This window comes from Micropterus dolomieu, linkage group LG06 (assembly GCF_021292245.1).
Source record: "Micropterus dolomieu isolate WLL.071019.BEF.003 ecotype Adirondacks linkage group LG06, ASM2129224v1, whole genome shotgun sequence".
NCBI classification, from domain to species: Eukaryota; Metazoa; Chordata; class Actinopteri; order Centrarchiformes; family Centrarchidae; genus Micropterus; species Micropterus dolomieu.
In genome coordinates, this window is record NC_060155.1 from 2,669,662 (window position 1) to 2,682,394 (window position 12,733).

Here is a 12,733-nt window from a genome sequence, read left to right on the forward strand (position 1 = left end):
AAATGACACACTTCAGATGGAGCCTGCATGGCTATGCTTTGCTGCAAGTGCATGATGATTATTACAATTATATCGAGCTTGAAAGGCAAAGCATGATCAGGTTGAACACATAATGAGGAGAGTGTTTAGTTAATGACATGATAATGAAGAGAAAGTAGTTTCATTGATGAAAAGCTCAGTTCTCTTTCTAATGGGATTTCACTTTTGCTGCTGTTGATACTTCAATATGGCCGAAACACAGAAAACAATCTCTGTGATGTTAAAATGGGAAATAATGTCTGTCACATACTTCAGTGAAGTGCACCCACTTGCCAGGTGTGTCCTGCTGTGCCACGATTTTAAGAATCGAACATTGTGTCAAAGTCACTTTGTGTGCGAGTTGTTGATACCAAACATTTACTTGGTTCCAGCTTTCCAGAGGTGAGAATTTGACGCTTATCTTTTGATTTATATCATTTTGAATTCAGTACCTTTGGGTTTTGGACTGTTAGTCAGACAAAACAAACAATCCACATGTTCCACTAATTGATAAATTAAAAGAATAACTGACAGATCAGTAGATAATTGGAAAGAATAATTTGTTCAATCCCTAGACCATAGCTGCTCTTTGTCCAGCATGTTTTATAATTTCCCTTTTTAAAACTAGGCCGTTAATACTGACCTGTGGTACAGTCAGTGATTCATCTTTTCATTCATCTCACTGGTGTATTCAGATTCAGGATGTTTTGTTCGGTGTCATTATTTGTTCTGAGTTCTTATTCGTTATCAGAACTTGTGCAAAGAGGCTAGATGAAATTTTCTCGGCAACTTAACTGTCCATGGTATCGGTCTGTCTGTCTTTGTATTTGTTGGTTTCATCTCAGTAATACTACCCCTGTAGGCATCCTGTGTGTCGTTGATGATTATGAGAAATTTAAACCAATAAGAATCCTCCTTCAAAGTGGGTAAGGCTTAAATCCAGCAGGGTCAGGGATTTAGATCGGATTTGTGTCCATCTATGAGCGGAAAACATTGTTCTAGGGATTCCCCAAAACTCAGTAGAGCAGCCCCTACTGAGCAGAGAGTGATAATCCCTGCTGGCTCCCACATTCAGACCTGGACGCCCAGCAGCAAACAAGACTTCTGACAAAGAAACACAGACTTCTTTGTGTTCTAGATGCTCTTGGTCCTGTTTAAAGCAAGAATGTTGTTCTGCCAAGTGTTCTCTGGTTCCAGCTTCTCAAATGTGAGAATTTTCTGCTTTTGTGTTGAGTATAGTCATTGGCAGAAAATCTTTTTGGTGCAAAAAAAGAGCCTTTTCCTTAAGAGCAGACGAAGTCCTCCTCCAGAGAAAATTGGATTCGACACAAGGAGAATATCTCATTTGATACCTTCTGGGTAATGACCAGTAATCTGTTACTGCCACTCTGGGCTGCTGAAGGGCAATTGCAACCCTATATGACAATAACTGTAAAGTAGGCCACAATAGATCCAGATGAACGTATCTGGCAGCAGTGGGTCAGAACCTTCAACCAGATCATTTTTTGGCATTTACGCAAATGGGCATAGGCATCCTAACTCCATCTAAGATTTCCCAGGTTTTAAAGTGTGCTTCAAATTTTACTTGAAGGCTAGTGTGAAGGGTCAAACTGACCAGTGTCAGTACATTATGGCAGGTAAAGTGAGATGTCCTTTGACCAAACAATGTTTCATCAGCTCACTATTCTTAAAATCACAGCTTCTTTCCACACAGAAATCTCACACAGAGAAATTGAAGTACAGACATTTGTAGCTCCAACTGCAAGTAAAAGCATTAATGAAAAATTATTAAATGAATAAAGATTCGGTATCATGCAACATTCCAGCTCTCTGTACCTTCTTACTGGTGGGGAAGGATGGACGGCTCATCCTGAGTTCGGTTGTCTTCCCTGTCTTCCTCCTTGGGCTCCCAACCCCCTCGGGAGAGGACTATCACGCCCCCTTTTGTCCTGTTGAATGCCCCAAGCTCTGAGTTATTTAGCAGGGAAGTTGGGCTGAGAAAGACACTAAGTTTACTTCTCAGTCTTTGTTCTGGATGCTGATTGTTGTACTAACTTATTTCAGAACAGTTATTCTGACTGCTTGGCATCCTCCCCAAGTGTACAAAATTCTGGAGGCATTCCAGTTCATCCTAAAGGTGTGGGATGGGGTTGTGGTCAGAGCTCTGTGCACAGCAGTATCTCCACACTAAACTGGGAAAACCGTCTCTTTATGGAGCTGGCTTTGTGCATGAGGACACTGGCATGTTGAAACAAGAAATGGGCAAACACAAAGTGTTTACACAAAGTTGGAAGCACAATATTAACAGTAATATTTCTCTTCATTTGAACTTTGCTGCATAGAAAAGACATCAGATGGATACTGCAAATGACCTCAACACACACTTTAAATTATATGTGAAAAAATTACAGGTTTTTGTGACTTGTGTAAAATATTTAAACCTTGACACTAGTTTCCAAAGTAGATTTATGTCCATCTATCCATCGTCAACCGCTTATCCTGTGTACAGGGTCGCGGGGAAGTAGATTTATGTTTATTATATAAAGGCAGAGCATCATTCTGTGTTAGACCCATACAGCTTTCTCTCTGCAGGTATACAACAGAGGTCTCAGTTTGAGCTATTTATTCTCGCTTCAGACAGCTTTAGTTATTTCATTGACAGAAATGCTCTATAGAAAGGATAAAATGGATCTTTCTGCAAAAGAAAATGTTGTGACGAAGTCAGAAAGCAAGAGAAGGTCTCTTGCAGACCTTATTTTGTCTTTTAAAATGACAGAGGCTGCGCTTTGACACAGCATGAAACTTCTACAGATTGTGTTTCAGAGAATGAAAGAATGATAGAGAAGAAGAAAGATGGAGCAATTTCATTTACCACGTTGGCCAGGCAGCTGAATAAGCTTCCCAAAAAGAGTGGTTGTTGACATCCCAGAAGCAGCTAGAATCTGAGCAGAAAGAGGAAACTATAGAGATAGAAAACAGGGGGCAAAGAAAGGCAGGAGGCAGAGGGCAGCTTCCTGACACCGCTCAGCATTGTACGCTGCAGCCGGCCGTATGCAAATGTCAGTTATGCTAATTAAGACCCCTCTGTGGCCGGTAGCGGTTAAAGGCCACTATTCAATCACTCAGTCGAGATCTGGTGGTGAATTGGCCTCCCTTCATCTCAGCAGCTTAAATGGGCCATCAACAGGCTATCAGGGATGATGGGCGCTGAATAAAGGGGGCATTACTAGTGGGTTTGAAAGCACCCTCTTATTCTGAGCCCTCCTACACCCACTGAGGTTACAGGGTGAGAGAGGTCCCCGGGAAAATGGCTTTCACTGAATGCACTCCTGTAAGGAAAATTGGTATCTCAATGCCAAGTGTGTTTTTTTTTTTTGAAGGGTTTTGATTTGTTGATGGCTGCCACTGTCGTATGCACTTCTCCCTCTGAGTTCAACGTTGTGAATGAGTGGAATGCAGTGTTATGTATGTTGGTGTCTGTAGATGCGTGTGGAAGTTTAAAGGGATGGAAGTGTCGTGGGGTTTAGCTGCAGACGTCATATGAAATAGTTTGCCAGAATTTTTTACGCAGTTATTTAGCCTCTTTTGGCTCATAGATTTGGCTTTACATGTCTGGTTTAGTCTCCATACAATACCGCTCAGCAACAAGCAGCAGAAAGACACAGTTAGAGACCAGTGAAGAAAGTAGAACATTTAGTGATTGAGTGATTATTTTTTGTCATTCCAATGAGATGACAATGCTGCTCTGCCAGATGTTTAAATGCACTGCTTTCTTACTTGTTTGGCATAGAAACTTTATAAAGTATGATGTTGTTTTAAGCTTGTTCCACTACCTCCCCAAAAAAAGAAAAGGCCCACCACCAAAAACCCTTGTCTGTGTTTTTTATTCCCTTTTCTATCCAGAAAGCAAACTGCAATACAGAATTGCTTTCAATTGACCCTTTCATCACCGTAAAGTCTTTTGTATAATAGAAAACAATATTTCAGTGTTGCAAACATGCTCTCAAACAGAAATTGAGTTTAAATCTAAAATCAATCACCAACACGGTGCGTGGTGTCCTACATTGTCAGTACTGTTATAATAGTGTTGTATGAGCAGCTGACTGCATTGATTGGACTAAATTGCAGAGGAACATAAATGAAAGTGTCCTGTCGTTACTGAATAAAAACCATCTGCTGATGCTTTTAGAGGCTCCTATGTCTCAATAATGAGTTGATTTTTCTTGGGTGGGGGGACATCAACATGACCTTCTTGTCACATGAAACCAGCAGAAATATAATCATAAACAAGATGTCCTTTATTTATACCAGCAACAGATACAGGAAATTTATAATATACTGTATATATGCAATAAGTAAGTAAGTGTTAAAATTACTTAAAGTGATACTAGTAGTACTTAAAGTAAACTCCTCCAGTGTTAACAAAGAGAACATTTTCTTAAATGCAGACAACAATCTGAAATGTTCATGATTACTCATTTTTCGACATTCTCATTAATATTTTTCTCCCTTGACTTATTTGACCATTATTAAAATATCTTTATAAAAGTGTCCACTTGAGATGTGAATGTGACCGTCTTCAGCCAAATGGCCTATTATAATTATCCTAAAATTCCATCGTCACTGTCTGCCTCTAGATGCCTGACCAGTTCGACCAGACGTTGGTTCTGAACCAGCTCAGATATTCCGGCATGTTGGAGACGGTAAAGATTCGACGCACCGGCTTCCCCATCCGGAGACCTTTCCAAGACTTCTGCTCCAGGTTTGTCTCGGCACCAAGGCATTCAGCCCCTCGCCTCAGTCATACATTAACACATACATCTTCTTCTATTGTAATGTGACAGATATGGATGGTTGTGTCCACATTGCTCTGATGAAATGTCACATACCAATAACCTGCAGATGTTTGTTTAACTCCAATATTGTCCAGATAGTCTCATTTCCCAAATCAGTGCAATTGAAAAAAATATTCTTAACATTGTTGCACCAAAGAGCACCAAATCATGTAAAGCACTGAGCATTACAGCAAGAGGATCTGATACATTACACATGTAAAGGTCAAGACGAAAACGGTATTTAGCTAAAATGTACCCGAAGAACCGGATCGATGCTGCTCCGTCATGTGAACAACGAAAGCGCTGGATTCTAACCTTCTGCTTTACCTCATCCCTTCTTCAGGTACAAGGTGTTGATGCGGGGCGTGATGATACCAAATGACCCCAGGGGGAGCTGCATCCAGCTGCTGCACCTCTATGACAGCAGCAGTGCAGAGTGGCAGCTGGGCAAGACCAAGGTCAGGACAGATGTTCTTTGCTTATATACCCATACTAACATTAAGTTTTTACATTTTCTATTGCATTTTACGACATAAATTTCATCTTTGAGAGATAAACGGTTTGCCATGACCATTAAGTAGAGGTCTTCAGGGGTCACCTTGGTTCCTAGTAACTGAGACCTGAACAAGGACCATCAGTCAGGCTGGGATTAAATTATATTCAGGGTAATTGGGTATGGTATGGTGCTGTTGTATTGCTACAGGTCTCTGGTCTATGTGTCAATATGTTTAAGACCAGAGTGGATCCAAGGTAAAAAGTCATTTTCTCAAAAATTTACCTCAAATACTATTTTTCCCATAGATTTGCATTTCCTGTCGATCAGCAGTGAAATATATCCCTTCTGCTCAGGCCTCCACAGCATAATTGACTTTTTCCTGTCAAACCCTGAGCTCCTGAATGTCCTGCTGCTCCTTCTGCCTCTGGCTCACACTGGCTGCCCCGTATTCTCCTTGCTAACATGAATATGACTTACTTTGCCGCCGGCGGATGCCAATCCATTTTGGCTGCACTCTGCTCCCCTCAAGGCTTAATTTGGCTTCATGCTTCTTACAAATCCAGGTCGATGAAATCATTCCAGAGCTCAGGAGCCTGTGTGACTGTAGGCTCTGAGTGTGTGTGTGTAGGTGTGTGTGAGGCCATGAATAATTAGTGTGTGTGTGTGTGTGTGTGTGTGTGTGTGTGATTGCTGTGGGGAAATGACAGATGGTGGACAGAGATTCTTAATCACAGCATGACCGTGTGATGTTCCAAGAGGTGACAGCAGTGGAGGATACATGTATGTGTTGGTGGAAGGATGAATGTGTGTATGTGTGTGTGTGTCCAGGATCAGTAGCACAAGAAACTGAATGAAGATTAAGGAGCAAAAATGCTGCGAAATGACCAATATAAGATTATTGGATATAAAATATATCCATCATATTTACTGTTAACCATAACATAAATATATGTTGTACATATGTTTAAGACAAGCTATCAACAAGGAGCTATATCAAAAATAGATTGAACTGTTTTATATGGTGTTCATCTTTAAGACATCTTGGAGCCAGAGTTTGAAGTAAAAACTCTCCCTCTGGAGAACAGCATTCAAGTCTTCTCCTATTGCTGGGGTTTTAATGTGCTAAATGCCCCAGCTGTAAGGGAGGACACTGGGTGTGTTGCCTCTGTGAAAAGCACGGCTGCAGGGCAGCAATGAAATGCCAGCAATTACCAGATTTACAAAACAGTTAGTGGTGCTTTCTTGTCTCTTTTCTGAAAGTTGAACATCCAACATGGCTACCAGGCTGAAGTCACACCACCTGGAAGCCCTCTGTAGAGCCTCTAAACCTGACAGTGTCAACACCATGCTCAGCACTGAACCACAGAGCCCTTCCTGCTGCTGTGACTGCCTATAAACCATTAAATCAATTCAATCTCCCTCAGAGGGATTCGTCCACTTTGTCCCACTGCCTCTCGCAGTGAGATTTACATTGAGCCGGCCTCCAGCTCCTTTCAGTTGGCACATGTCCTGACTATTGTCTGGGAGTTGTTTTTGTTTTTTACAGCCTCAAACTTAATTTCCTGGAAGTGATGTGGCTCTGCTTGCTTCTCCCAGGGTTCTGTTCTCTCCGCGGGCCTGACCTTGTCACGGGGAGCGGCACTCCGTAAGGGCCCCAACAGCCGGAATCAAAAGTGTGCAGTGGCTTAGCGCGGCTTTTGTTGCGCTAATTAGCATAGTAATGATTAAAAAGGATTAGTTGTTCAATTCATGGGGATGCAAATGTGTGCACTTGTACACTAGGACGAACGTTTTGAGCATGTGTGATTCATGTAGGAAGTCCATTAATGAAGTGAGCGTGTGTACAAATGTACCTTTTTTGAAGAGGTTAAGGAAAAAACAACATTTTATTTTACTTCTTCAAACCCACCAGTGGGTCACATTGTTTTGAATGGTAATGGGTTTGAACAGACTGATTTTTTTTGGATATGCGTTACAACAAATATGCACAAGACATGTAGCTTCAATAAATGGGGCAAACGTGGTGATACAGAATATGTATGATATTCTCCCACAGTGTGAAAAAGATGATATAGTTATGGATATGGATACAAAGATAGGTAAAAGTAAACATAGAACTATTATGTGTATATAAATATATACAGAAGGAGAAATGAACAACTGCAAACAATGTCTATATACAAATCAAACTGTTTTAATCTGCTCTGATGCTTGAAATGCTGTTGTCTTTTTTATAACCCAGCATCTGACTTCAGGTGGAGACACTGGTGGTTTTGGGGGTGTGTGTGTATGTGCACGTGCCGGGGCATGTACTGCATGTTTCCTTGTTAATTAACCTGCTTGTCAGTGACATCCAAATCACCCAAACAAGTTTACATTTCCTCCTGAAAATCTCATTAGTGCTCCACCACTGAGGATTCAACACTCGCTCTGCCAACAACACACACACACACACACACACACACACACACAATACATCGTTCAACAGGAGAAAGGCAATCTGTACTCCTGTACCCTCGCAGCACCGTGTCATTTCCCCACCGTCTCTGTCGCCCGAGACCATGTCCCATATCTCATTTTCCTCCCTCCCTAATCGGATTAACCCCCGGCGTCCCTCAGTGAGCCCAGTTTCTCTATCAATGGACGACAGCTTGGCTTCTATGTAGGCAGCTGCACTAAGTGCCTGTAAGACCGGTCTTTTCACAGAGAGATGTAGCCGAAATCACTCGCTGCAGTAATCTGCTGTCTTTAGCAATGTGAACAAAAGGCAAGGAGGATCTGGATTTGATTTATGTCGGCTGCTTTGTTCAGTTCAGTTGTTCTTCTGGAAGGGAGTGTCTTTTAAATGGTGATGTTAAAGAAAAAGGAGGGACTGCCTCTTTTTAATTCTGTTCACTTGTAAATTCATATTGTGTGTGTAATACAGCGTATGTAATGCATGTACCATGTACAATGGTGTGCCATGACTGGATGATTTGTTAATCTTCCACTCTGTTTTAATACCACACAACAGGACGCATTTTCCATTGCACCTGTTTAATCACATGTATATATTTAACAAATATAATATAACAATCTAGGATTATTTTAATAGCTCAGTATAATGGTCACAACACATTTTTCTTTTTTTTTTTGTGACAGTCTTCTCCCAGAACCTTTGATGGATCAGTATAAACTTTCCTATGACCTTTTGGTCTGATGAAATGCTTTTAAAACTCCACCTGATAAACTCCCACACATACTGGACAATCTGAAAAAGTCTTTCATTGGAGCACGGTGCTGACACAAATAGTCAGTTAATTGAGTCACTCAGTTATGTGTTGAAGTCTTAAATGCCAGACATTCTGTGGTTTCAGCTTCACAGCGTGAGGATTCTTGTGCTTGACATTTTTAAATATTTTGTGACATTTATACAATAAAAAAATCTGCAGAAAAATCAGTCGATTAATTAGAGAGGGCAATAATAATAAATTGCACTTTAGGAAAGGAAATGTTTTTAACAAGGTGTATGGAAATTAATGAATTAGTTGGACATGTGTTAAAAACATGTCAGGAGATGTTATTTAACCCATAAATATCCATGTAAACCTTAATTACAGCTCAAATAAACAAAATGAATACTGTTGTTTTATTGATCTCTACCTAATATCTCTTCATCCTCATTTTTATAAATTCTACATAAAGTTGTAGTGTTGTATTTTGTTCTTTCTTTTCTCTGTACATGGACTTAAAAGGATTGAGAAAGGTTAAAGTTCAGTTAAACACTGAAATGTTTTTCCGATAAGAGTGATACAATAACACTCTTCCTTTGTCCTCTTCTTCTCCCCCCTCAGGTCTTTCTTCGTGAGTCTCTGGAGCATCGCCTGGAGAAGCAGAGGGAGATGGAGGTGCTGAAGGCGGCCATGATCATCCAGGCCCACGTCATGGGCTACATGGCCAGGTATGACTCAATACACAAAACTCAACACAACAACAACATCACAAAGCTACTCAGAAACAGTTTTAATGCTCATTCTAACCAACGGTCGTTGTTGATGCTGTCCTGCACACAGGAAGCAGTACAGGAAGCTGCTGCAGTGCATTGTGGTCATTCAGAAGAACTACCGGGCTTTCTACTGGAGAAGGAAGTTCCTCCTCCTCCGCTGGGCAGCGCTCACCTTCCAGAAACGTATGCGGGGCCAGCTGGCCCGCCGGGCCTACAGCCAGCTACAGGAGGAGAGGAGGAGGAGGGAGGAGGAGGAGCGCTGCAGGAGGATGGAGGAGATAGAGAGGTGGGCCAGACAATATAAGGAGTAGTTATAGGGGTTTTTATATAAATTCTACCAATTGCTGGTCTCATGTAATCCTTTTTGTTATTAATACAGCACTCGTCGTCTGGTGCTGTAGCTGCAGTGAGCAGGGAAAACAAATCCTCTGGTGCACCAGAAGTGATTTATGATAGGCAGGATTTTAGAAATACAAAGGTCCAAATGCCTCCCCACATATACATATTCACATATCCATTAAACTGTTTACAAAAAATTTTCTCAAAATTTTCTCTTAACATGATGGTCTAAATTTCAAAGCTTAGTCACCAATAACTATATATACAATTCTAGATAAACTAAATCCATTATTTAATGTATATTTATTGGCCGAAAAACAATCAAATTTTAGAATTTTGACTCAAATAATATCAGAATCAGAAGTAAAAAACACTGCAGCAAATAGCAGCAAAGATGAAGACTAAATAAACAGAAAGAGACAGCAAAGTGAAGTTAGTCAAGTTACCAGTACAGTTAGCATACTAAATACCCACATACCTGTAGTATTATATGTACTTTTTGGTTATTGTTGTTTGGACAGATGCCTGTCCGTCTGATCTTCACAACCTGTATTCTAGATGGGTTTTATGGGATTTTAATGCCACAATGAGACGGGAAATGTAATTAACTTGTGTTTTGGTAAATCATATCTTTTACTGTCTGTTTCAGTCAGCTGATGTCTATCTGTTTGTGTCTGTGCAGGGAGAGGCAGAGGCTGGAGGCTGAGAGACTCGCCAGAGAGGTACGATGAAACTGATTAAGGAATTAATTTGTGTGATTTAACATTTTAAACATTTCACTGATGATATTCGGCTGAGCCCAGCCTCTATAGGCATATTTGGATCGGTCTGTCAGACACAATTTTTATACATTTTTTGAGATTATTTTATTGTTTTTATCTTATTTGAGTACATTATTATACAGTACAGATCAACTTGTTAGGCATTGTGTAGAAATTAGAGTAGGTACCTTGGAAAAAGATGTGGGAAGGCAAAAAGCTGCAGTAAAATTATGATAAATGACACTGTCAAGACTTGAAGAACAGTCAATTGAAACAGATAGTGTTATCAAAATATTGTGAGCCAGGTTCAGGTGTGATGAAGAAATTTCCAATTTCCAAAAGACTTGGCTCAGAAGAAGTGGGTTGGCCGTTAATTGGAAGGTCGGCGGTTCAATCCCGGCTCCCCCAGGCTGCATGTCGAAGTGTCCTTGGGCAAGATACTGAACCCCGAATTGCCCCTGGCGGCTGTTCCGCCGGTGTATGAATGTGTGTGAATGGTGAATGCAGATGTAGTGTGAAAGCGCTTTGAGTAGTCGAAAAACTAGAAAGGCGCTATATAAGTACGGAGCAAATACATTTACTTAACATAGCATTATTTATTGAGTCCGGTCGAGGAAACACAGTGCTCAGTTAGCTCAGCAATTGACCCCAACATGACCTGGAGAAACCTGTGTCATAGTACCCCTAAATTCCTTCATGATTCCTTTATGATAATATTTTAGAGGTGAATGGACGACAAGTCTTCTGTTGTTATATCAGTTTTAGTGCAGATCCTCCAAAGATTTCAAAAAATGTTTCCATCAGATTGTTTTCCAATTTTGTTTGTTTTTGTTCTCAGGCTGAAGAGGCCAGAAGACTGGAGGAGCTTCATCAGGAGTTAGCCTCTCTGGTTCTGCCTCAGCCTGCAGGAGCAGCTGCAGCATCACCGGACACCTTGGAGGAGCTGGAGTCAGCAGAGGCCCTCGAGGAGGGATCTGAAGAAGAGGAGGCAGTCCGTCCTCAAGAGGCATCTCAGGTGGAGGAGATCCTGCGACTGGAGCGGGAGATCCAGGTGCTGCAGAGGCAGAAGGAGCGTCAGGAGCTCTCTCTGACCGAGGCCTCCCTCAACCGCCTGCAGCTTCTCCGTGACCAGGAGCTCAGGCGTCTGGAGGACGAAGCCTGCAAGGCGGCGCAGCAGTTCCTCGACTCGCTGAACTTTGACGAGATTGATGAGTGTGTGAGGAACATTGAAAGCTCGTTGGGAGTCAGCGAAGGGGACGAGAAGGAGAAAGAGGGTGGCCGGAGGAGAGGCAACGAGGAGGAAGAGGTGGACGAAGGCTTTGGGGCTGATGATGAGGCCTTCAAAGACTCGCCGAACCCGAGCGAGCATGGCCACTCTGACGGCCAGCGGACAAGCGGGATCCGAACAAGTGATGACTCGTCTGAAGAAGACCCATACGCCAATGATGGTGTGATCCCACCACTGCCACCAACCACCCTGACTCTGCTTCACCAGCCGCTGCCTTTACCACCATTGCCCCTCGCCTGCCACAGCAACTCCTCCAGCGGAGACTCGGCCTACTGCCACCCCCAGGCCTCGTCCGAGGCTCAGTCCGATGACCTGGTGGAGCTCATACCACCAGACGAGGATTCAGACTACGACCAGGATGACTACGATGAGGGAGCCATTGTGTCCAGTGGCAGTGTGGCCTTCTCCCACCCTCGCAGCGGCCAGTGGTCTCCTGACTACCGTGGTTCTGTAGGCACCTACAACAGCTCAGGGGCTTACCGCTTCAGCTCGGAGGGGGCTCAGTCTTCGGTGAGTCTGGTCTCAGGATTAGGGCTGACCAATATTTTCATAGTTGATTCATCGGTCGATTAATTTCTCGATTAATCGATCAGTTGTTTGGTTTATAAAATGTCAGAAAATGGTGAAAAATGTAGATCAGTGTTTCTCAAAGCCCAAGATGTCCTCAAATGTCTTGTTTTGTCCACAAGATGTTATGTTTTCTTTCATAGAGGAGTAAACAAACCAGAAAATTCACATTTAAGAAGCTGGAGTCAGAGAATGATTTTATCAGGAGGGGCAGTAACTTACATTCTACCATGAAAACATTCAGCCATGCTGACTTTGTATATGTTGAATTTCTGTTGTTTTCATTCCAGTTTGAGGACAGCGAGGATGACTTTGACAGGTTTGACACCGATGACGAGCTGTCGTATCGGCGGGACTCAGTCTACAGCTGCGTCACGCTGCCGTACTTCCACAGTTTCCTCTACATCAAAGGTATCTCCTTCATTACAGTATTACACTTCTTTG

The 12,733-nt window shown here is 42.1% G+C and overlaps 1 protein-coding gene across 3 annotated transcripts in view; it reads left to right on the forward strand.

The window, feature by feature from the left end:
• Window positions 1-12,733, forward strand: part of myo10 (myosin X) — a 128,490-nt gene that overhangs the window by 102,368 nt on the left and 13,389 nt on the right. For all 3 annotated transcript variants that reach the window (XM_046051072.1, XM_046051073.1, XM_046051074.1), the window contains 7 exons: window positions 4,656-4,780; window positions 5,197-5,311; window positions 9,183-9,289; window positions 9,402-9,620; window positions 10,356-10,395; window positions 11,273-12,232; window positions 12,580-12,700. In XM_046051072.1, coding sequence (XP_045907028.1) covers window positions 4,656-4,780; window positions 5,197-5,311; window positions 9,183-9,289; window positions 9,402-9,620; window positions 10,356-10,395; window positions 11,273-12,232; window positions 12,580-12,700 — 1,687 coding nt within the window. The remainder of the gene's footprint in view (window positions 1-4,655; window positions 4,781-5,196; window positions 5,312-9,182; window positions 9,290-9,401; window positions 9,621-10,355; window positions 10,396-11,272; window positions 12,233-12,579; window positions 12,701-12,733) is intronic.